Source organism: Abramis brama, assembly GCF_963993115.1.
Source record: "Abramis brama genome assembly, chromosome: 5".
NCBI classification, from domain to species: domain Eukaryota; kingdom Metazoa; phylum Chordata; class Actinopteri; order Cypriniformes; family Leuciscidae; genus Abramis; species Abramis brama.
The window spans coordinates 2,856,343-2,879,919 of NC_139967.1; the positions used below are offsets into that span (position 1 = coordinate 2,856,343).

At 37.7% G+C, this 23,577-nt stretch overlaps 1 protein-coding gene across 2 annotated transcripts in view; it reads left to right on the plus strand.

Moving 5' to 3' along the window:
- The first annotated feature begins 896 nt into the window (after nt 1-896).
- rnf43 (ring finger protein 43) overlaps nt 897-23,577 on the plus strand; it is a 140,490-nt gene continuing 117,809 nt past the window's right edge. For both annotated transcript variants that reach the window (XM_084115137.1, XM_084115138.1), the window contains exon 1: nt 897-1,310. In XM_084115137.1, coding sequence (XP_083971263.1) covers nt 1,080-1,310 — 231 coding nt within the window. In that variant the 5' untranslated portion in view covers nt 897-1,079. The remainder of the gene's footprint in view (nt 1,311-23,577) is intronic.

A 23,577-nucleotide genomic window follows, 5' to 3' on the forward strand; every position in this document is an offset into this window, starting at 1 on the left:
TCGGATCAGTTCTGCTGTTCCGCTCCACCCTCACTGACAGTCAGCAGGTACACACACACACACACACGCTCGCACTCTCTCAACTTTAAACTTCTCCAGCGTTCCTGCTGTTCGGATCAACAGCACTGAGACTTTATTTCGGGACAGCGCGTGCGGATTCTACACATGAAGTGACTGGATTTCTCGACATGGATCTGTGGAGATTTAACTTGAGTCGAACAGGTTTGTGAAGTAACAGCAGATTGATCTTAATTCATTTAGGAACATGGAAATGACCGTTCATAAAGAGCTCAATCTCCTGACAGTGCTTTCGATCTCTCCTGCAAAGCAAATCATATTTTTTTCCCGTCGCATTTTATATGTTGGTCCTCACGGGAAACATCTCCAGGCGTTCACACTGGGATTATAAACTCTTCTGAATATTTTCTTCGGCTTTATGAGCGGAATAACTGATACATTGTTGCATTGATGGAGACGGTGATTCTGCGACAACCTGTTACATTCTGGAATGTTTGGAATCCTTTGAAGTGGACGCGGCGTTCCGCACAGTAACGGAGTCATCATGACGTCACCTTATCAATCACGACGCGCGGGAATCGGTAAAACTATCGATCTTTAGGAGATCACATCAAACCCTTTAAAGCTTTTGTCACTTAAATCAATGCTCACGCCAGGAGTCAGTGCGCTGTCAATCACTGGCTCTCAGTCATATTTCACCACCTGTCGATCATGTTCAGTCAGTGATACAGGCCAGTCAAACAACTAACATTTAATAATGTTTAATACGTTCCATTTGATTAGATTTACAAATAGTTGTTAATAATAGTCTTACATTTCACATCACAACACAACAATCCACTCTAAAAGCCATTGGATTTTTTTTTTTTTTTTTTTTTGGACACTTTCAGTGACCCCTGAGGATTCTAGTCTGTGTGTTTTTTTGCCTCACGGATAGCTTTGTGGACAGTTTTAGTGACCCCTCTGGATTCTAGTGTTTTTTTCTTTCTTTTCTGGACGGATAGGTTTGTGGACAGACAGTGCATAATGTATGGCCGGAGCCGGCCGCTGCAGCCGGGACAATGAGGGTTCCTGTGCGGCGCTGGGCCGGGCTCTGGCCGTGGATGCTCATGGCTGGCCTGGAGGTGGTGTTGGGCCACACGGGCCTGGAACTGGCCGCTGCGGTGGAGACGGAACGAGCCCTGATCAAGGTGACCCTGCTGAAGCAGGAGTCCACCAGCAGGCCCATCCTCACCCTGGAAGGGGTGTTCGCCGGGGGAAGCGCAGGCAGTGCCAGAGGGAAACTGATGCAGGTAAGACCTGGGAGATGCTTTCAGAAAGCTTACATTGCATATTATGATTATACGCTTTGGTTCCGCTTTTAGATGAAAGCATCTGCTAAATGCATAAATGTAAATGACACAAGATCTGTGAGGGAATGCTAATGTCAATCTTGAAGGCTTTAACTGGCAGACACTGGCTCTAAAAACTGTCATTGCATTAGATATTAGATTAAAGAAATTGTCATCTATTGTAAAGAAACGGCACACTTCTTGCAAAATAACAGCAGGGTAACACTTTATTTGACAGATGTTGCATGTACTTACCATAGTAATAACAGTAAATTATGCATATTTACATAAAACTAACCCTCAACCAAATCCTAATCCTACCCTAACCTTATAGTAAGTACATGTAGTTAATTAATATTACTCAGTACTTACATTTATAATTACACTGTAAAAATGACACATTCAAATGAAGTGTAACCAAAAGCAGTTACATTCTGTTTTTTATTTTTATTTTTGGGGCCACTGTAGATATTGTCATGCACTCTTAAAAAATAAGAATTTTTTCTTTCTTAGTGTGAAGAACCTTTTTCCACTATAAAGAAACTTTGGATCAATGGAAAGTTTCCAAGGTTTTCAGGGAAAACACTAGTCGAGTTGCCCAATTATCCTGCCATCGCATATTATGAATCGAATCAAATTGCTGTGGTTCTGCTTTTGGATAAAGCATCTGCTAAATGCATCAATGTAAATGACACAAGTTCTGTGAAGGGAACCCAGCAAGCAACAGGTTAACTTTAGATCCGATATAGTCCGGCTATGAGTAACACACTTCTAGCCAAAATAACCTTGAATTTGGTTACATGTCGTTGTTGCCAAAAACAACTTGCGAGATGTATGATATTCAATCATGTAAGCAAAGCAAACAGTGATTACAAGGTGTTTGGTTTCATTTCTTTGACATGTTATCTAAATGATGACTGGTCTATTCTTAGGCGATGGTTTTTAGACGTCTATTACATTTTCACTGACAGCCCAAATGTTGCCTCGTTTTAGCCTAGACGTCTGAGCTGTGTGTGAACGGCTATCAGACGTCTTTTAAACGAAAAATTGCTTGCTGGGAACACTAATGTGCATCTTCAGTCTTGAAGGCTTTAACTGGCAGACACTGGCCCTGAAAACTGTCTGAATGTCATTGCATTAGATATTAGGTCAAAGAAAGTGTCATCTGTTGTAAAGAAACGGCACAGGCACACACTTCGTGCAAAATAAAAGCACTTCCATTTTGTGTATTTTTATTTTAGGGGCCACTTGTAGATAATTGTCATACACTCTTAAAAAATAGTACGTTTTCACAGCGATGATGTAGAATAAAGTTCTTTAAAAATCTTTAAGTGAACATTATTAAAAGAACCATTTTTTTGGTTACACTTTATTTGAAGGTGTCATTGTTACAGTGTAATTATATATTTAAGTACTGAGTAATATTAAGCAACTACATGTACTTACTATAGGGTTAGGGTAGGATTAGGGTTTGGTTGAGGGTTAGTTGCATGTAATTATGCATAATTTACTGTTAGGTAAGTACAGTACATATGTAACAAGGACACTATAAAATAAAGTATTTCCATTTTTTTTTAATGTGAAGAACCCTTTTCCTCTATAAAGAAACTTTTGTTCAATGGAAAGTTTCCATGAATGTTAAAGGAACCATCGATGCCAATCAAGAAGCTTTATTCATGAGAGTGTGTAGTATAAGAAACACCAGTAATACTGTGTGTGATCAGAGTTTGTTGATGTACACAGGAGTGCACAGTGTCGTTGTTATCGTCCGGCTTCTGGGAAGTCGTCGGATGCGTTTCTGTGGGTTCCAGAACCCGCCCGGGTCTTATTGGAGGTGATAGATTTGTGGTCTTGTAAACTATTAGGTCTGTTCTCCAAGGCCGTTCTGCCAGATGTTGAGGCTTTGAAGGCTTCGAGAGCGAGAGCCATCCAGATCAAGCCAGAGGGGATGCGCTCACTGGAAATGCATCTTGAAAGCCTGTAGGAAAGAGTTATTGTATCATAAAAATAGATTTCTTGTTAGTGGAATGCGTGTTTGTGAGAGACATTTCATGTTGAGTTTGAGTCTTGACTTTGACTTCATGGGTGGAGAAAAGTCAAGTGTTGGCCAAACATATTTGACTATTTTACCTGTTTCCATTACCCTTCAAACTGCGCAAATTGAAATTGCGAATTGAAAATACGCCCAGTGGAAACACATTAATTTCGCAAAAACTCCCATTTTTCACAATAAAAGTTTTTTACGCTCACTTGAGGAGGTTTTTCAGGCAATTTGAAAAAGAAATATTTCGCAAAACTGCACTGGAAACAGTTTTTGTGCATTTACAGGTCACCTGACGTAGATGACGCGGTGTGTTTGGACAGAAGACGAGACAGAGTTCTTTATTACATTCAAATGAATTACAGGAATACTGTATTCTAAACCTCAAATAAATGCCACAATCAAGATCTCGAAGCAGATCTGAGGGAGAAACACCCAGAAACTCCTCCTCATATGTGCCGCTCATAAGTATAATAAGGGTCGTTCCTTACCATTAATGCTTGGAAAACACACATACATCTCCTTCAATTAATAATAATGGCCAGTGCAATGGCTGGGATATAGTACATAAACCTACCAGCGTCCATTGCCATGATTTTTGGAATGATTTTACTGATCGCGAGAGGAAAAATTTGAAAAAATCAAAAGTTAATGTTAGTCGCATAACATCAATTAATGGAAACGCCGTCATTTAGCAATTGTTTTTTGTCGACATTTTGAAAAAATCGCAAAAGTTTTGTGCAAATCTGTAATGGAAACGCGCCTAGTCTGTCGCCTTTGGCTTTTGGCTTGCTTAGTTGGGGACATTTAATCTAATATTCAACAATATTATTGATCTGCCTGCATTGACACCATTATACGAGAGCTGAACTGAGCTGGACAAGACATCACTGTTTTCTCCAGAGCGGTTATAAATGAACTAAATGAATAACTTTTTCACAACAAAAATTAACCATCACTGAACTTACTTAAGCTGGACTATGACGAAGAAACAAGCTTTGTTGCATTATTTTCCTGTTATCTCTGTAAAGCTGCTTTAAAACAATCTGTATTGTAAAAAGTGCTGTATAAATAAAGCTGACTTGACTTGGCTTACTATGTTCATAGCAAGTTGTAAATAGATTTCTGCATTTTCTGACAAAAGTGTGAGCGGTTCTGTGTTGTAGGTGTTGCTTTGTGGTTGCTAAGGTGTTGTGAGCAGTTGCTAGGTGGTTTCTTGTGAAAAAGAGTCCTCCCTCAAGTCTCTGTGATATTCTGATCTCGCTTTGGTGTAAGTCTGAGAGATTGCATTAGTTGAAAATCCCAGGTCCCTGTACGTTTGGAGGTGTTATTCATGCCGCCGGTAACTAGTATCTACATGCAGAATGTACAGTGTGAATCAAGCCCATGCAGAAGAACACTGTGGTTGCAGATCTGGGTTTGTAGCTCAAGGGTTGAAGAACTGAGGAGTTGCTGAAGGCACTGGTTGTACTCGAGCGAGCGTGTTGCATTGGATAATAAACACACAATTAGCAGGAATCTAATGTTATGTGCATGTGTGTTTGATTTGCAGAAGTGTATCGTTCTCTTTCAGAGAGTGTGTCGCACACACAGATGCTTTTTTTGTTGCAGTGCCAACCTGTTGCAACAGGCCTGGGTTGCTTCGGCTCATTGTCCTCCTGCATAATGTTCCCTTCCTCTAGGGGACAAAGTGATAGAAGCAGGCGGGGTAGGGGGGAGGTTTCTATCTTCTTTCTTCCCTCACTTTTTACCACATGAATTTAACATTGTGGCTTTTATCTGCTTCTAGGAAGAATGATATTAAATGATCTATAGCATGTTTTTATGCTGCTGGCTGGAAAACCTTAAATGATATCTCAGTTTTTTGGCTTTTGATTATTTTATATGTGACCCTGGATCACGTCACCAGTCACGAGTCGCACGGGTATATCTGTGGCAATATCCAACAATACATTGAATGGGTCAAAATTATCCATTTTTCTTTTATGCCAAAAATCATTAGGATATTGAGTAAAGATCATGTTCCATGCAGATATTTTGTAGATTTCCTACCGTAAATATATAAAACATTTATTTTTGTGAGTGAATGCAGCACAATCGCCAACATAAATGAACATCTTTAAATGAGATTTTCTCAATGTTTCGATTTTTTGCACCCTCACATTCCAGATTTTCAATAGTTGTATCTCTGACAAATATTGTCCAAATATAAATAAAGCTAATGTATTCAGCTTTCATATGATGTATAAATCTCAATTTAAAAAAAATTACCCATGTGACTGGTTTTGTGGTCCAGGGTCACATATGTTGTTTGGATATGTATTTGCTCTGAAATTGCTTTGGAGGTTTTTGTACGTTGTTGCCATTTAAAAAAAAAATGTTAAGATGTAAAATACATCTAGTTAAAATAATCTAGACACCAAATGAACAAAGGGATGTTTGCTTGTGACGCGACGCTCACATCCAGTGAAGGCAAATATCAGCCGTCATGCGAGTGAACGTCAGTGGGCGGGGCCTATGATGCGATGATGTATAACTATTGGTCGATGTCTTGCTCTGGAGGCGGGCTTATGCAAATGTATTTACCCATGTGACGTCACAGATCCCGCGATATACACACGAGCTGTTTTTGGTGCTTGATTACATAAATGCTTTGTTTATAATGAGGAGGACGTTTTAAGACATGAAACTTTAATGGCACAAAGACCTCTTATATATCTAAAGATCAAGGAAATTTGATTTCTCTTGTCATGATCCCTTTAAGATGCAAATGACTGTGTTTATGAGAATATAATTTTGCATGTATGTGACGACGAGACAAAAAGACGAGAAAGAGAACAGAATTCGGTGTTTGCTGTGTTCGTTCTTTCGTGTCTTCTTGCGCTGAATGCTTTAAACTCGCTTAAATGTTTAAACTGATGTGACTTAAACATGCAAATGATAAACTTTCACTCTATGATGGTTAAACCTTGCAATTAATCCATGAATCACATGCGTTCAGAACCCGAATTTTATCTTGATGTGATTTCAATGTACTTTTTTCCCCTATATTGGATGCAATGCTATGAAAATTTTGGCCGATACCGATAACCGATAATTCTTTATATTTTAAAGTCGATAACTGATATATTGGCCGATAAATCTCCAAAAAGTCCAAATTCGTATATAATTTTTGAGAGCATGATTACAAAAACAAGTCTCGCCATTAAAATCCATGTCCCAAACACACAATTATAATTATGTTCTCATGATTATTTTATGTAGCCGATATGACAGACTTGTAATGCACTCATATTTCAAGAAATTCAAAACCATCATGTTGAAGTTGAACAGTGCGCATCTGAAGTGTCTCAGCTGGAGGAAATAATCCATTATTTATCGGCTTTAATATGTCAGCCCGATTTTCTTATCGAGCCGATAACAATAATAATATTAAAAATGGACATATATCGGCCGATACCGATATGGTGGCCGATATATCGCGCATCCCTACTGATGAATCCATCTGATTTTGAACTGATTCGTGGAAATCTTGACATCAAACTTACTAATGTTTCAATCAGAAAAAATTAAAAATAAAATAAAAAGTCATTCACAATGTTGCTTAAAGGGATACTCCACTTTTTTTGGAAATAGGCTTATTTTACAACTCCCCCAGAGTTAAAGAGTTGAGTTTTACCGTTTTCGAATCCATTCAGCCGATCTCCGGGTCTAGGGGTCCCACAGATGCTAATGGTCTTGTCCGGTTCAATTCATTATGCTAAGCTATGCTAAAAGTGGGACCCCCAGACCCGGAGATCGGCTGAATGGATTCCAAAATGATAAAACTCAACTGTTTAACTCTGGGGGAGTTGTAAAATGAGCCTATTTTCAAAAAAAGTGGAGTATCCCTTTAATTGTATATTGCAAGTAAAATACCTGGTGATGGCCTCATAAAATAACATGCATGTATGGCTCAGCCCTACCATCTCTGTATTAAACTTCAAATTAAACAAAGTGAAGCAACAACAAGTCTTGTTTAGTTAAGTGTGTGGGATTAGTGCGTTCTCAGGCGTGTCTGCCTCGACTATCCTCGGGCGGCGCTGAATTCACCGCGTTGAGGATGACAGCCAGTTTTCATAACCACCAGTAATTACACATCTCCCATCCCATTTGATCTTCCTAAGCATGTTGTTTCTCCAGGCCACAGGTTGGCAAACGGCGCTACCCAAATTTGACTGGCTTTTCTGGGCCGGTCGGCGGATCACAGGCAGAGAAAAACAAGATCAGACATGATGATGGTGGAAATGTTTTATTTAAGGAGAAAAGGGCTCTCAGCGCAGCCGCTAGTCTCTAATGGAGGCCGATCATACGTTCTCTGTTTATTTTGCATTAGAAATGTGGAATTTTATTTGACACAAGTGGTACCTTTTAACCAATTCTATATCACTTTAATATTACGGTACAGACTTGCTATTTTTATGTCAGTGAGACGCATGACGTGAAGCCTTTTTACCACACAGTCCTTTCCAGATGCATAAAAACTTCTTTTTTTTTAAAGCCACCACACTTTTCTTTAATGCTTTTTAATCCAATAAAGCAATAGTGCTCCCGAAATGTATTTGGACACTCTTACATATATATGAAAGTTATTGCAATAAATATTTTTTTTTTTTTTAAATCAAAGAATGTGTTATTTATTGAAAAGAAAGATGCACAAGAACACTTTACAAGTGAAACTAAACTAATGCAATGGGACAAGTGTGACTAAAGTGTCCAAATATGTTTTGTATGGAGGCCATTGTTGAGGGATGAAGTTATTGCCAAATGTTTGACTCCATGATTTTGAATCTGGCATTGGCTAAGAGTGTCCAGGTTAAGACCTTCTGATGGGCACTTCCCAATTAAAAGACCATTAGAGTCCACAAGTCTCATTAGATTAGTTTTCTCCTGGTTTGTTTGGGGTTGTGTGGCGGAGAGATCAGCTCAGGCTTTGCAAACGCTCACAAAGAGCAGTATCAGGTTCTACTGAAGCTACTGATCTAAGATCAGATCCTCTTACCTATAGTGCTGGGTGGAAGAGTGACTGTAGAAATGGGTTCAGTTGAGATTTAGGCTGTACTGCAGTAGATATTTCTGCTCTGCTATCAGGACAAATATATCCATTGAAACGTTTTAGTTTTTTTTTGTGACGGTAAAGACATTTATTAATGTTACAAAAGATATTAATGTTACAAAAGATTGGCTTCCACCAAAATATGAAGCAGCAAAACTGTTTTCAACATTAATAATAATCAGTAATGTTTCTTGAGCATCAAATCGTCATATTAGAATGATTTGTGAAGGATCATGTGACACTGAAGACTGGAGTAATGATGCTGAAAATTCAGCTTTGATCACAGGAATAAATTACACTTTACTATATATTCACATAGAAAACAGTAAATTTAAAATGTAATATAATTTCATAATATTGCTGTTTTTTATTCAAATGAGTGCAGTCTTGTTGAGCAGAAGAGACTTATTATATACTGTGTATATATATATATATATATATATATATATATATTCATAAAAGTTTCAGCAGAAATAACTACTTGTGATTAGGGGTCAGTGACCAATTATTTGGTATTATGACCAAAATCGTATATCACGATATGAGTAATTTTATTTCACGTTGTAACTATACAGATCACGATATAGATATTTTATATATTTTTGCTTTAATAAGGTTTTTATTTCATCAAAATTTCAATATCACAAAAAAACTTAATACTAGCCTAAAAAATAATAATTCTTCCTGCAGACAAGTAAACAGTCAGTGATAAAATAATAACAAAGAAAATAATAACAAGCAATACAACAACAAACTACAATAGAACAAAGAAATAGACCTATCTCAAACACTTCAAGAACTAGAAGTAAAAAATACTAACCTGCATCAATTCTATAAAGTAATCAAATGTATAAAACAACACTGCATAGTCTTCATTGTGTAAATATACATTTATTCTTATTAAAGTGAGACAATACGTGATTCAGTCAAGAGCAAAAAGAGATTGCGTCTCTTTTGTTGTTTGATTAACATTAATGCCAGACGACAGCAGGTTTATTAGGCTGCTGTCACTTTAAGAGCGAATATACTGTTACACATGTTTTCTTTCTCAACTGTTTACATGCACTTAAAACATAACTGACTGTGTTGTTTACAAGGATACTTGCAAAGACATGGTCACCTTGACACATGGGTATGTGTATTTAACCATTCAAGACCAATTAGGCGGCTAGTGTTGTCAAAGTCTCCGTGTTTTTATCTAAGCGCGGGGCTCCAGACTTACTTTTTTACTTGGAGCACTGTCTGTAGCCGATATATACCACAAAATATATAGTGTCTGTGTATATTAAACTGCAAAAAGACTATTAAAATATTAACCCTGCATGTTCTGCTTGTCTCTGTGTGAATGAATGGCGCAGACGCGCGGTTTAATTTACCTCACACACACACACACACACACACACTGAAGCACGAGTGACGCTCGCGCTGTTTTCAGTCTCTGCTGCCTCACGATATGATGACATGATGAAATGCATCTCCAGAGCCACTCAGAGAGTCACTTCATGAGCATTTTACCGTTTAATTTGAGAAAAAACTATCGTCATATCATAAACACACAGAAACTCAAAGGTCTTCACGGCAACCCGTCAAAATAAAAATTCGGTTTAACTTGAAGAAATTGACCGAAATAATTAGGCTACTGTACAGTAGATTTAGCTACGTCTCCATGGGATTTTTTTTTTTTTATAAGGACTGTTTACGTTTAAACAGCATGTAGCCTTTAATGCTTATGTATTATTTACTTATGATTACCGTCATAAATAAAGTAATTGAATTTAATTTAATATTTTTTTCAAATAGTTCAATAAAATAGAAAAATAGTTCCAACAGATTTTGCTGTGGTACCGAGAACTGTACAATTTTAATGGTATTGGTACCGACTACTGGGGCCGGTTTCACAAAGATAGACTTTGACTATAGCTTATAGTAGATAGTCAGAATTCAGACTAGCATTCTGGGTAAAATAAGACACTTTTCAAAACAAAAAACATGGCAGATCGAGTAAGCGCATTCAATCATAGAGATCATATAATAAAGGCTAGATGACTCGTCCGTGCTGCTGGCCAATGGAGGTCGACGTCCGCACACGGCGGCCATCTTGCCACAGGGAGCTTGCTCACTCATAACATGGTGCATGTACTTTTAAATAACCATAACTTGCTCAATTTTCTACCGATTTTCAAATGGTTTGGTTTGTTATAAACGTCAGAGATGTAGTTATGACACTGCATACATATGAATAATTATAACAATGGACTTCCATTATGAAAGAATTATAGCCACGTTTATAACGTTTGTAAGAAACCAAACCGTTTGTAAATCCGTCAAGATTTCAGCGAGATAAGAGGATTTGTGTGCATGCTGATCACTCACCTTAATTCACTGCTTCCCTGTGGTAAGATGGCCGCCGGTGATGCCGGAAGTGACTCCGCCGTAAGACATCTAGCCTTATATGGATATCTATGCATTCAACCGCTCAGTGCAGTTTACCCCAGCGGAAAATATGTGTTTGTTGGAGGAGTATAACAGTTACAAGGACATTTTACTTGGGAAATTTAGCAGAGAATGTAGTAACAAGAAGAAATGTTTAAATTATGAGCCATTTTCCCTTTTCTTCTGGCTGTTTGTAATGTAACTGATTGTTACTGCTGGTTGCAGAGTCTTAGACCTAAGTTAGCCTGGGTTAGGTGTCTAATTTTTTTGGTCTAAATTAAGTCAGTCTTTATTTTATCTTGCATTAGACTAGTCTATGAGCAAATTTTAGACTTGTCTAACACTATAGACCGGTCTAAAATAGCTTTGTGAACCCGGCCCCTGGAATCTTGGTATCGTTGCATCCCTATAGGTGGCAAAACAATCTCTACTGGTTGGCACATTTCTGCTGGTTAATTACGTCTACCGGTGTATCGCCCACCCCTACTTATGATGTATACTATGTTATTATGATATAAACCAGCCATACTCGCCTAACCTTTACTATCATGATCAGACACTTCTAAAGCGATCTCATGTTTGTAGTGCGACCTCTACAGAAATGTCTTATTGGATTAGGAAGAGCATGACAGCAGACGTGCACGCTAGAATTATCCGAGCACACGCCCTCCTCGGATCTGTCGTGTAACTCTCCACTTTTCTTCTATAATAATAATCTCTCAGGAGGACGGATGATAGGGAGGCCGGGATGGATGCGTTAATGGAGCGCCAGATCAAAGAGCGTTAGGTTGAAAACGCGAGTCTAGATGATTAAAAAGCTAGGAGCTTGTTTACTCTGCTCTTCCGATAGGCCTCCCTCCCCTCATTCAGAAGAGTTTCCGGTCTATATTTCCCTCTGGAAACTGATAACAGGCCGTCTCTCCGCTCTGACCTGTTGATGTTTGTCTGCGCTTTTGCTCCAGTCTCCCGGCGTTTCTCTTGTGGAAAACACCCCGGGAATCTCTTGTGTGTCTCCTCTTGAGTTTCAGAAGAGATCTCTACAGAAACTCAAGCCTTTCTCATCAGATTCCCTTGCACTGGAAAAAATAATCACTCAGAAATTGCTAATAAATGGTACAATTTATTGCAAAAAAGTAGAATGTAACAAAATGTAAAAAAAGTAATGTTATTGTTAACTAAAACCAAAAACTATTAAAAATCGTTTTCATTTATTGAAATAAAACTGAAAATATAAATGTTAGAAAAAACTTTGGAAATGCTGAAAAATAAAACTAAACTTAATAAAACTAAAAATTATATAAGCACAACAAAACGACTAAAACCTGAAAAAAATAAAAGCTATTTCAAAATATCAATAGTATAAATAAAACAGTGGGTCCACAAGAATTTGAGCTCTTTCTGTACATCAACCAGTGACTCATTTGTGGCTCAATTGGAGAAACAAATGAGACTTGCAGAACTTCAGTAAATGTGTAAAGACTTTTCCTCTGGCTTGTTTATTAAGAGTTTAGTTCCCGAATGCTGTCATACGGTCCTGTTTAACACCACTATAGTTACTGCCACACGTCTGGATTTTATAACAATTACATGGCTAATGCGAGTGAATGCAAACCACATTCCCCTGAAAGGACAGACTCATGTGCGGTTTCTGCAACATCATTCGCCCTAAAATTAGCCAGCGGTGTTAACGATTTGTAGGATGTTGTACTGAAGACATTACAGCCTGTTGCAGTACATGATGGGGGTCCAGTGAGACCAGGCCAATCAGATTACACGCTTTTATGTCCCACTAAGAGCTTGTTGTTTCCTTTGTGCCGTTGTGGAATGTTTGATGTCTTGAATGAAGACGAGAGGAACGGGAAGAGCAACGGAAGGGACCCTGGATTTGTCATTATGAACCTGATTAAAGTGTGTGTGTGTGTGTGTGTGTGTGTGTGTAGTAGCATGTCCTGTGTTAAACAGTCAAGATTTCACCAAAGATTGCCCTGTGGTGGTTTCAACCTTTGACTACCTGTGAAAGCCCAATTAATCCTCTGTTGACTCTTTAATAAATCCATATTAAAACTCTATGAGCACAATAATCCCTCATTCAATTCTCTTTAATAGGCTTTTCAGTAGTGAAACTTTGATAGATATATGTATGTTTATGTATGTGTGTGTGTGTGTGTGTGTGTGTACTGCTGCCTGACACTTTGACCAGTCACATCCATTTCAAATATACACTTCTAAACAGCATATAACTATTGATCAAGGGTAATCACCAATGCCGATATTTGACATTTTTTGACAGTTTTGCCCAATAACTGTCAAAAGCAGGACTTTTATTTTGACATCATTGATGTTTTCAGTAAAAAAAAAAAATTAATTGATTTTTTACAATTATGTTTTTCAGATTATTTGAGTAAATATCATGTAAAATAATTTAATTTATTCAAAGGATTTTATGTAGAAAATTATGCGTTTTATTCAATATATTTGAATTAAATAGTGTGCATTTCATATATATATGTATGTACTGTATACATGCATACATACATACACACACACACACACACATATATGTATATATAGCTTTATATTCGCCATTGGTCTCTCTTCTCTCTAAGATATCGACATGCAAAAATCCATATTGGTCAACCACTAATGATAACAAGGGGTTAATTGACCATGGGTTAACAGTTTCAACTGTGAATAGCCCATAATAAGAGTATGTTTCATCAAATATTTTATATTGGTTTATATTTAACTAGATATAATCTAGTTTATTTAATAAAGATATTTGTTTTATTTAACCAAATATAACCAGATTCTGCCGTTTAATCAATGAAATGCATGAAATGCTTCTTTCTTGAGTAGACCGTATGTTTCCATCAGAGCAGGTGTGTCTGTTTTTACTTCCTTTTTACATTTTTATCATGTGCAGCGACTCTTTGAATCGTTTATAGGGGGGATTTCTATCACAAACACTTGCAACTCTGTGACTGTGATCTTCTTTTGAAGATTTTTTTCCATATGCTTTTTACAGTTTCCAAAGGTCTCTTTTATGTTGTCTTCGTTTCAAAGACTTTAAATATAAAAAGACAGTGCACTCATATTACTAATGAATGGGAGAAACGTGCAACATGGCGGAATAAGTCCCGCCTCCTAAATAAAAGAGCCAATCGCTGATCGGTAAGGTCACGGTGTCACTACCGGTTGCTGAAATATAAGCTTTTTAACACTCTTTAAACGTGAAAAACAACATTTATAGGACCGTTCATGTCAGATTGTGTGGCTGATTTGAAATATGTTATTTAATTGTGAATTCTGTAAGCATTTTTTGAGATTTCAGGATTCCCCCATTCAAGTAGATTGTACTGGTCTTATTATATTAGAGCTTTTATTGAGGTTGTAGTGTGGCCTGTATTCCCTCGCTTCAGTTTTTTGAATGGTTTGTGATTTAAAGAAGCAGGTTTTATCATGTTAGCGGCGTGCTTTGGCTCACTGGCTAAGCGTGAGACATTACACGTCTAAGTTCACGTCCTTCAAAGCTCTTCTGTAACACATTCACCAGCTTCAGCTGTAAAGTTCAGGACTATTACTGTCAGACTGTCAGTCGTTTTGCTGAGCGATGTCTCCGTTATTATGCGTGTTTGAGGACTGACGCTTTTGTGCATTGAAAGATTATAGTTATTCAGCCTATTTATTTGAAGGGCTGCAGTAAGAAACACGTCTGGTCGTGTCTGATGGACGTGAAAACTCTAAACCGGTCTAATTAGCGCTAATGCATGCTATTATTCAGATGCTGCGTTTTCTGTGTTTGCTCTGTGATGATCTTGTCTCCTGATTTGACTCTGGTTCTTTCTTTAATGTGCATCTGTGAGTTTTTCATCTGTTTTATGATCCAGCCGGTGGAAATTGACTGAGTAAAGCAACAGCACACCTTTCCTCAACAATACGCTGAAGTTTAATACGTAATGATCCGTCAGAAATCATTCTAATATGATGATTTGCTGCTCAGGAAACATTTCTGATAGGGCTGTACTCAACCAAAGAAAATCTTGGTCGACTGAAGTCCTGAAATTTTCGACTAAAAATCGACTAAAAATGACGTTAGAAAAAAAAACGTTAAATGAATTAGATGCGCACTGTGCGCAGTACTTGGTAGCCTTGTTGTCCGCCTAAATGAATTATAAATAAACATAAACAACTAGTAGGCTATTTGCAGTATATTAAATCGTTTTTGACCTAATTATTTTGCACTGAAATGAGTCTGACACTTGAGTCTGTCGGCTCTGACAGCGCTGCATCACGTGCACCTGCGCAATATCATAGCTTATGATTTCCGAAAATAGTACTATGTTGTCAACTAGTGATATCATCACAAGAACTGTTGAGGAATATGCAACATAATTTAGACAATTATTTTTGTCATATGTTATAATAATAAGTTATAACTGTCAGACACTATCATTTCACCGTGCATGTCCTCGCACCGAGCGAGGCTGAACATGAGCTCAGCTTCGCAGCTGAGACACGAATAGACTATTAACTAAAGCTTTTACTCTTAATAAACACAAAAGGCACGTCCACTTTAATAAAAAAAAAGAATATTTATTAAACAAACCAGATCAAGAGCAGAAACGAAATAAAGTGCATAACTGAAAAATAAGCATCCTAGGCTCAAAACTAACACAACCAACAGCACAGCGCAATTGCGCATTAGGCTCCAAATAAAAAATAAAAAAGTTAGGTTATCACACTAAAACATTGAAATATGCAAATTCTGATATGTTCATAGCCTACTCAAAACACACAGGGCAAGCTAACGCAGTGGCGGTTCTAGACCACAGTAACTGGGGGGGCCAGGCAGGGGCCACTTGTGCTTTTAGGGGGCACACCTTTAACATTTATCTTAACCTATTTTCAGTATTATTTCAAGTCATTTTTCACCATGTCATGCATGACTGCAATCTCTAGAAAAAGCTATTAAATTATATTAGCTAAGCTAATAAAACAATTTCAATTCAAATGAATGTTTCATTATGTTTAATTGTAGTGTGATATAATGATCAATAATAACACATTTTTAGCATCTAAGCACATCTAGGCACTTTTTTACACCTGGGGTGGGCGATATGGCAATAATATCATATCACAATTTTCTTTTTTTTTCAGGAAAATCACGATTTTATCACGATTCTTTTTTCATGTTGGTTTTTCTATTTTGCATGTGACTGAGCATTACAGCCAAACTAATGTCCCTATTTTAAAAACAAAGCCTTATAGGTAACAAAATATAGGTAACAAAATATAAAATAAAAAAGAATGGCAGACATTTAGGCCAAAGTGGCGAAGATAAAAATCTTTGTCACTATTTTCTTTGTTATTAAAAATTAAGAACAGAGATACATATTACACATACACAACTTAATATACAAATGAAATAAATGTGCTTTAAATAAATGTGCAGATCACAGTGCTTTATTTTTTCAGCTATAGGTGTATTTAACAGTAGAATTGAAGAAAGTAATTAAATGAACAAATATGAAAATAAAACACAACAGACTTAAAGTTCTCAGTCAAGAGCAGTGAATGATTTCCTCTGTGTGTTTTGTTGTTTTATTAACATTAAAGGGATAGTTCTCCCCCAAAAAAGTCATAATTTACTCTCTTAAATTGTTTTAAACCTGAATAAGTTTCTTTCTTCTGTTGAAAATAAACGTTATTTGAAAGAATGTGAGTAACCAAACAGTTGATGTACATGTACCCCTGTGACTTCCATAGTATATTTTTTTCCTACTATGGAAGTCAATGGGGACCAGCAACTGTTTGGTTTTGGGTGAACTATCTCTTTAAGGACAAGCGGCAGCATGTTTATTATTAGGGCTACTGTCTCTTTAAGAACTGCACGCGACGCGTCTAATATACACGCATATGACAAGCAGATTTTAATTAGTTTTCTCTGTTTGCTTTCACTTTAGACATAACCAACTTTGTTTATGTAAACATTGTCTGTATTTGACAGTATTAGCGCAATATAAGACTCAAAAGATAACTTTTAGTCCAGTAACAGGCTTTTAGTGCATGTGCGCGTCGAGTGTACGCGCTCAGTAAAGCGCATATTTGAACAGCGCATCAGCAGCGAATGACATGTTTAACCGGCAAGGCTTTAAAGCACATGCAAATGATGAACTTTTGTGAACTGCAGTGTCCCGTTCCTCTGCGTTAACATTTCATGTGAATATACGTCGTGCTGCAGTGTAGCGTATAGATGAAGGCGCCGCAACTGATCAAATGCGCAGTTGTTTGGTGTGATTTTACGATTCCAAATTTAAGGGGGCCAGAGGGGGGGCCAAGCTTGGTGACACGGGGGCACTGGCCCCCCCTTAGAGCTTACCACTTTTAGATGATATGTCATGTTTGTCGTCAAGCTGTGGAAAACTGTTGCTTGCAAACTTTGCATTCGACCTTTTTCCTGTTATCAATTTTAACAAAATGCTGCCACACTGTCGATTTCTTTGTTGTTGACATGTTAGAAGAGGACTGACTCGGTGCGACGCGCTCGTTTTTTCCAAGCGCGTCCGCGCCGCATCGAGATAAAAACATCTCAACTTTTCAGAATGCCGCAAGCGCACCGCAGGTCACGTGACAAGAACCAAGCTTAGCAACGACAGACGCCTCCGAAGCGCAACCACCTCGAGCGCTTTGGAAAAAGGAGAACGCGGCGCGCCTAGCGTTTTCGACGCGTTTTTATGCGCGATATGTGAGCGCCGCCTTAAACGCTCTCACAATTAAATAAATAATATTCAGCATCAAACCTACGCTCGACGCTCTCTCTTGGGTTGGACTAATCCAAAAAAGGTGAAAACAAGGGGGGTGTTTTGAAGACAGACTGTTACAGCGAAACAAGGGTACTCTGAAAACACCCCCATTAGCAGTTAGTGCTTTCCACCTGATGAAATGAGCGCGCCTCAGCGCGGCAAAACTGATGAAATAAACACGGCAGAAAATCGACCAATCAGAATTTTGGTCGAACCAGAACGTATCGACCAATTAATCGACTAATCGACTAGGACAGTACAGCCCTAATTTCTGATGATTATCGGTGTTGAAAACAGTTGTGCTGCTTCATGTTTATCTGAAATCGATATCTTTTGCAATACTGGAAATGCCTTTACTGTCATTTTTCATCAGTTTAATGCATCTTTGCTCAATAAATTGTACTGACTTCAAACTTTCGAGATGTAGTGTATGTCCCCATTTAGTTAGCTGGTCAAGTGAGTGAGTGTGTGAGTGAGTGAGTGAGTGTGTGTGTGTGTGAGTGAGTGAGTGAGTGAGTGTGTGTGTGTGTGTGTGTGTGTGTGTGTGAGTGAGTGAGTGAGTGAGTGTGTGTGTGTGTGTGTGAGTGAGTGAGTGAGTGAGTGAGTGTGTGTGTGTGTGTGAGTGAGTGAGTGTGCGAGTGTGTGTGTGTGTGAGTAAGTGTGTGAGTGAGTGAATGAGTGAAAGTGTGTGGGTGCGTGAGTAAGTAGGGAGTGTTTGTGTGAGTGAGTGAGTGAGTGAGTGAGTAGGGAGTGTGTGTGTGAGTGAGGAGGTGAGTGTGTGTGTGTGAGTGAGTGAGTGAGGAGGTGAGTGTGTGTGTGTGTGTGAGTGAGTGAGGAGGTGAGTGTGTGTGTGTGTGTGAGTGAGTGAGTGTGTGTGTGTGTGAGTGAGGAGGTGAGTGTGTCTAGGTGAGTGTGTGCCAGTTTGTGATTGTGTGTGTGTGTGTGTGAGTAAGTAAGGAGGTGAGTGACTGAGTGTGTGTGTGTGAGTGAGGAGGTGTGTGTGAGTGAGTGAGTGAGTGAGTGAGTGAGTGTGTGAGTGTGTGAGTGAGTGTGAGGAGGTGAGTGTGTCTAGGTGAGTGTGTGCCAGTTTGTGATTGTGTGTGTGTGTGTAATAAAGGGTTGAAGTGGAGATGCATGGCAAAGCTCTTAAAGTCACTGGGCCGCGGTCTCTTGTTTTAGTCATTAGAAGAGAAAGGAATGCTGGGATGTATTTGTGTCTGTCAGTGGCATGTTATACAACACATTCCTCAGGAGTTTTCAGGCAAACAGTCTCTCAGAGGGGCTTCATCGCATTTACAGCACAGCAAACATCAGTGTGTGTGACTGCAGCTAAACACACTAATGGACCGGTGTTTACCTCAGGTCATCTCTAACTCTGGCTCAGTGTAATCTCTGATGATCTGTTGTCTTTCACACTGTTTATACTGTACTTCAGTGTTATTCACACTATATGCTGCAGCTTCAGGTTAGAAACATGAAATGTTGAGTTAATTGTGGGTTAAATTAATCATTCTGTAATTATTTACAGAATTATTTATCTCTTTTTTTATAAAGTGAATTCGTAGGGATCATGTCTGTGAAACTCCAAAAATGTACGTTATTCTCCTCTTCTTGTCATTTGAAGAGGGCAACAGTGATGGAAGTATTTTTTTTTTCCATTCATTTCTCCCAAAGGGATTTAAAAAAAAAGTCTTTAAAGAGTTTTAAGCCATGAACCGAACCAGCCAGCAATGAGGAGAATCACAACACTACTAAGGCCCCGTTTACACGAAGGGAAGACGCAGATATTTCCCTGCGGTTTGGCCTCTCATTTACACGAAAACCTTGTTTTTATCACAGAAAACGATTACCGGTATTTCTAAAAACTCCGGCCAAAGATTTCTGATAATGCCGGTTATGTGTTGCCTCTTCAACTGGGAGAAACGGGGTTTTAGGTTCTCAAATGTCACATTATGCGCAAGAAAACGCGTAACGTCATGTGAGCGCCCTAGGAAGTCGCTCGTGTTATTCGTTGTTGTCGATTCTGAGGATTCTGATTGGCTTGCATGGCTTTGTCCTTCTCACTGCCGCCCATAGGTTTGGCATAGTTATGATGGCGCTCGACGGCGTGTTTATGCCCGTTGATGTAAACGATGTTGTGTGCACGATGTTATTATTGAAAACGGAGAGGAGGAAATATTCGTTTCTCTAAATACCCGGCCATGTGTAAATGTGGCCTAACTTTGAATTGAAACAAAGACGTTTTGGAAAATCAGTCAAAAGTACAAGACTGTGAACTTAAAGGCTTTAATGAAGGAAAGAACTACAATCCCATGAATCACTGCGAACAGTATTGAGAAATATAAAACGACTCATTCGCAAACGTTGATTATACACATAAAAACAATACATTAAGTTTATTGCAAAATATGCATATTATTACACACGTTTATATTGTGAGAGCACAGAGAGAGCGACTCGATTATGCATTCGCATTCTTCATGGGGTGGGCGGAGCTAACAAGCTCTTTTAGTGCATTTTGCTTTCTGATTGGTGGAATTGTCTGTATAGCATCATGGGTAATGCAGGAATTCTGCTGTTAACATGATTATTTTTATTTTTTAAATAAGCTGAAATAACGTGGCTGACGGTTCAGCAGACACAATCGATTAACAAGCTCGTAGCTCACAGTGGGGCTGCTTTTAAAAGTTATCATTCGAAATAGTGAAATTGAATTTCACTAACACTGATGAATGAGCAGGATAAGGTAAGGCTATTAAATAGCAGTCACAAACTAGTTGTTGTTAATACAATACAGTTAACAAGTCTGTATGAGCCACCAGTCACCAAAAATATAGAAAATAATACACACACACACACAAACAAATTAAGTGGTATTTTGGGTTAATGATACGGAAACTTGAATTGTTAATATAGAAACTGATTCTGATTAATAGAATGAACTTTAAACCTGCATGCAAATCCAACGTAACTACAAGACTGCATGCTCATAATTTATTTTGCTCTTTACACTGTGTATATATAGTGAATATACAGTGAATTAATACAGCGCCTCTGGTCTGACAGGACAGGAAAGTTTGTTTTTCTGAATTGAGACTTTTTTTTATTTCTTAAAAAAGTTATGAAAATGATGTTTTGATACTGACCCTGACATATACTGTAGCTTGAGACTTATATGCTTATGTCCTTAAAAAAAAAGAAAAAAAGAAAAGAAATCTTACTATCCCCAAACTGTACATTAGCAGTATTTTGCATTTAAGCCCAATATAAGAAACCTGAATGTAATATTTCATTCACAGCTCTGTTTTCCGCAGTAAGAGTCGATCTGAGAGAGATCTAGAGCTCGCGTGTGTGTGTTTGTGTGTGTGTGTCCAGCAGTGTTTCAGGGTCTGTAATGAATGATAATTGTCTGATGAGATTCAGATGTGGGCCGTTGGGTTTTTATTGGTTCGGTCTGTGGGTGGAGATCAGATTCTGCACTCGCTCAGAGATAAAAACATCAAAATGAACATCATGTCAAACAGGGATTGATTCCTGACACACAGCGTCTGTTTCCCTCTATTTGTGGTTTTGTGTGAATTTCTGGTGGGAAAAAATCATATTCTCAGGGCTTGCGTCATATGTTATTGTGCGTTTCTTTCATATATGTCACAAGGTCAGTGCATTTGTGTATTTCTATAAACTTAATGTCCGCTTTGATCATGACCCGCTAATGTGCTCTACGTGATTAATGCTTTTATTAATAGCTTGCGTCGTCGTCTTCCTCTTATGGACGTGTGGAATCAGAGGACTGTAAACAATAATGAGTGTCATGTGGCTTTTTCATCAGGATACATCAAACATAGAGGACCGGCACAGGAAGACTGTGATTAGTGAAGGAAAAGCATGCAAATAGATCTTATATGCTCAGGACACAGACACTACTGTTCAAAGCGTGGTCAGTAAGCATTTCATTTGCATTAAATTGATCAAAAAAGACAGTAAAGATATTTATAATGTTACAAAAGTTTTCTATTATAAATAATTGCTCTTATTTTGAACTTTCTGCTCATCAAAGAATCCTGGAAAATAAAATGTACCACAATTTCCACACAAATAAGCAGATGCAAAACAGTTTTCAACATTGATAATAATAATAAATGTTTTTTGAGCATCAAATCATCATATTAGAATGATTTCTGAAGGATCATGTGACACTGAAGACTGGAGTAATGATGACAAGATCACAGGAATAAATTACACTTTACTATATATTCACATAGAAAACAGCTATTTTATATTGTAATAATATTTCGCATTTTTTACTGTATTTTTGATCAAATAAATGCAAATCTGGTGAGCCGTAGAGACTTCTTTCAAAAACATTACAAAATCCCACTGACCCCAAACTTCTGAACGGTAGAGCACTGTAAGAAAAGAAAGAAAGAGAGAAAACAAACGAACAAAAGAAAGCACTAATAAATCGAAGAAATAATGAAATAAAAAGAATGAACAAAAAGGTGAAAGATAAAACAAACAAAAGAACAATTCAAAACAAAATTCAGCTTTGATCACAGGAATTAATTACACTTTACTATATATTCACATAGAAAACAGCTGTTTTACATTTGAATAATATTTCACTGTTTTTACTGTATTATTGATCAAATAAATGCAGCCTTGGTGAGCAGAAGAGACTTTCAAAAACATAAAAAAAATCTCACCAACCCCAAACCTTTAAATGACAGTGGAAAGTTTTGGTAGTGAATCACTGAAATTGTAATGGTTTATGTAATAATGACCATATTAGCAACGTTTTGGCAACTGTAAACATGGTAATAGCAATTTTTGACAAAAGCAAGACGCATTATAGTTGATGAAATGTTAGTAAACCTCTGTTGTCAGTGGCGCCGTGGTGTTTACTCTCTTCAAGCTGTTGTTGAAAACGGCGCGCTCTTTCTGGACAGAACGTATGGCTGGAGACTGCGAGCTCGAGGTTTGGCTGGTTACATGCTAGATCTACATTACACCACCAAAAAGCACATTTCCTAGGGGTGGAACGGCGCACAGAAGGTTCGGTACGTACCTCAGTTTTGGGGTCACTGTTCCATCCTCCTGGGACCCAGGAATAGACTTTTGTCCACTGTAGTGGACATTATATTTTAGTGAATTTCTCTGACATCATACATGTCACATGTCACATGATCCTGGGTGTCCTGTAAAGAGCACATTCAGGACTTTCCAGAGATACCAAATGTTTGGAGGTTTCACCATGAAAACAACTTCTCCTTGGTCTTTAAAAATGTCTGACATTAATTTAGTGAGCAAATGTAAGAAATATGATAATATATTGTAATTATAATTTAAATTGGACTACTTTTCAAATTGTATTTCATAAACCAACATCTCAGGAAAATGTTATGGGGTTTCAAATAAAAAAAATACTTTCTGTTACAGAACAGGGCATTGATTTCATACGTGTACTGTAGAGGACATCAGGACTTAAATCAAGTTTATCAGGCATTTTGTGAGACACAACAAGAGAATTTGGAAATAAATTATACATCAACATTCCTATGAAATATTAGATATTATTATTAAAATGTTGGCAATTATTACTCCAATTATTACACTTCTTTTTTCATTAAATGTTGCTCCAAGAACACATTAATGTGCACATTAGATACAGTGTATAGACACATTGCATTGAATGGGAATATTCTTTTATGGCCATTTTACCCACATATTGCATAAAGTAAAATGGTGTATCAATTCATTCTGTTATATCTTTCATAACATAGTTGAGAATCATCTTTATACAAATTTTGGTTAAAAAAATCCTGAAACCCCAAAATTTATTGGTGATTGAAAAAAAAA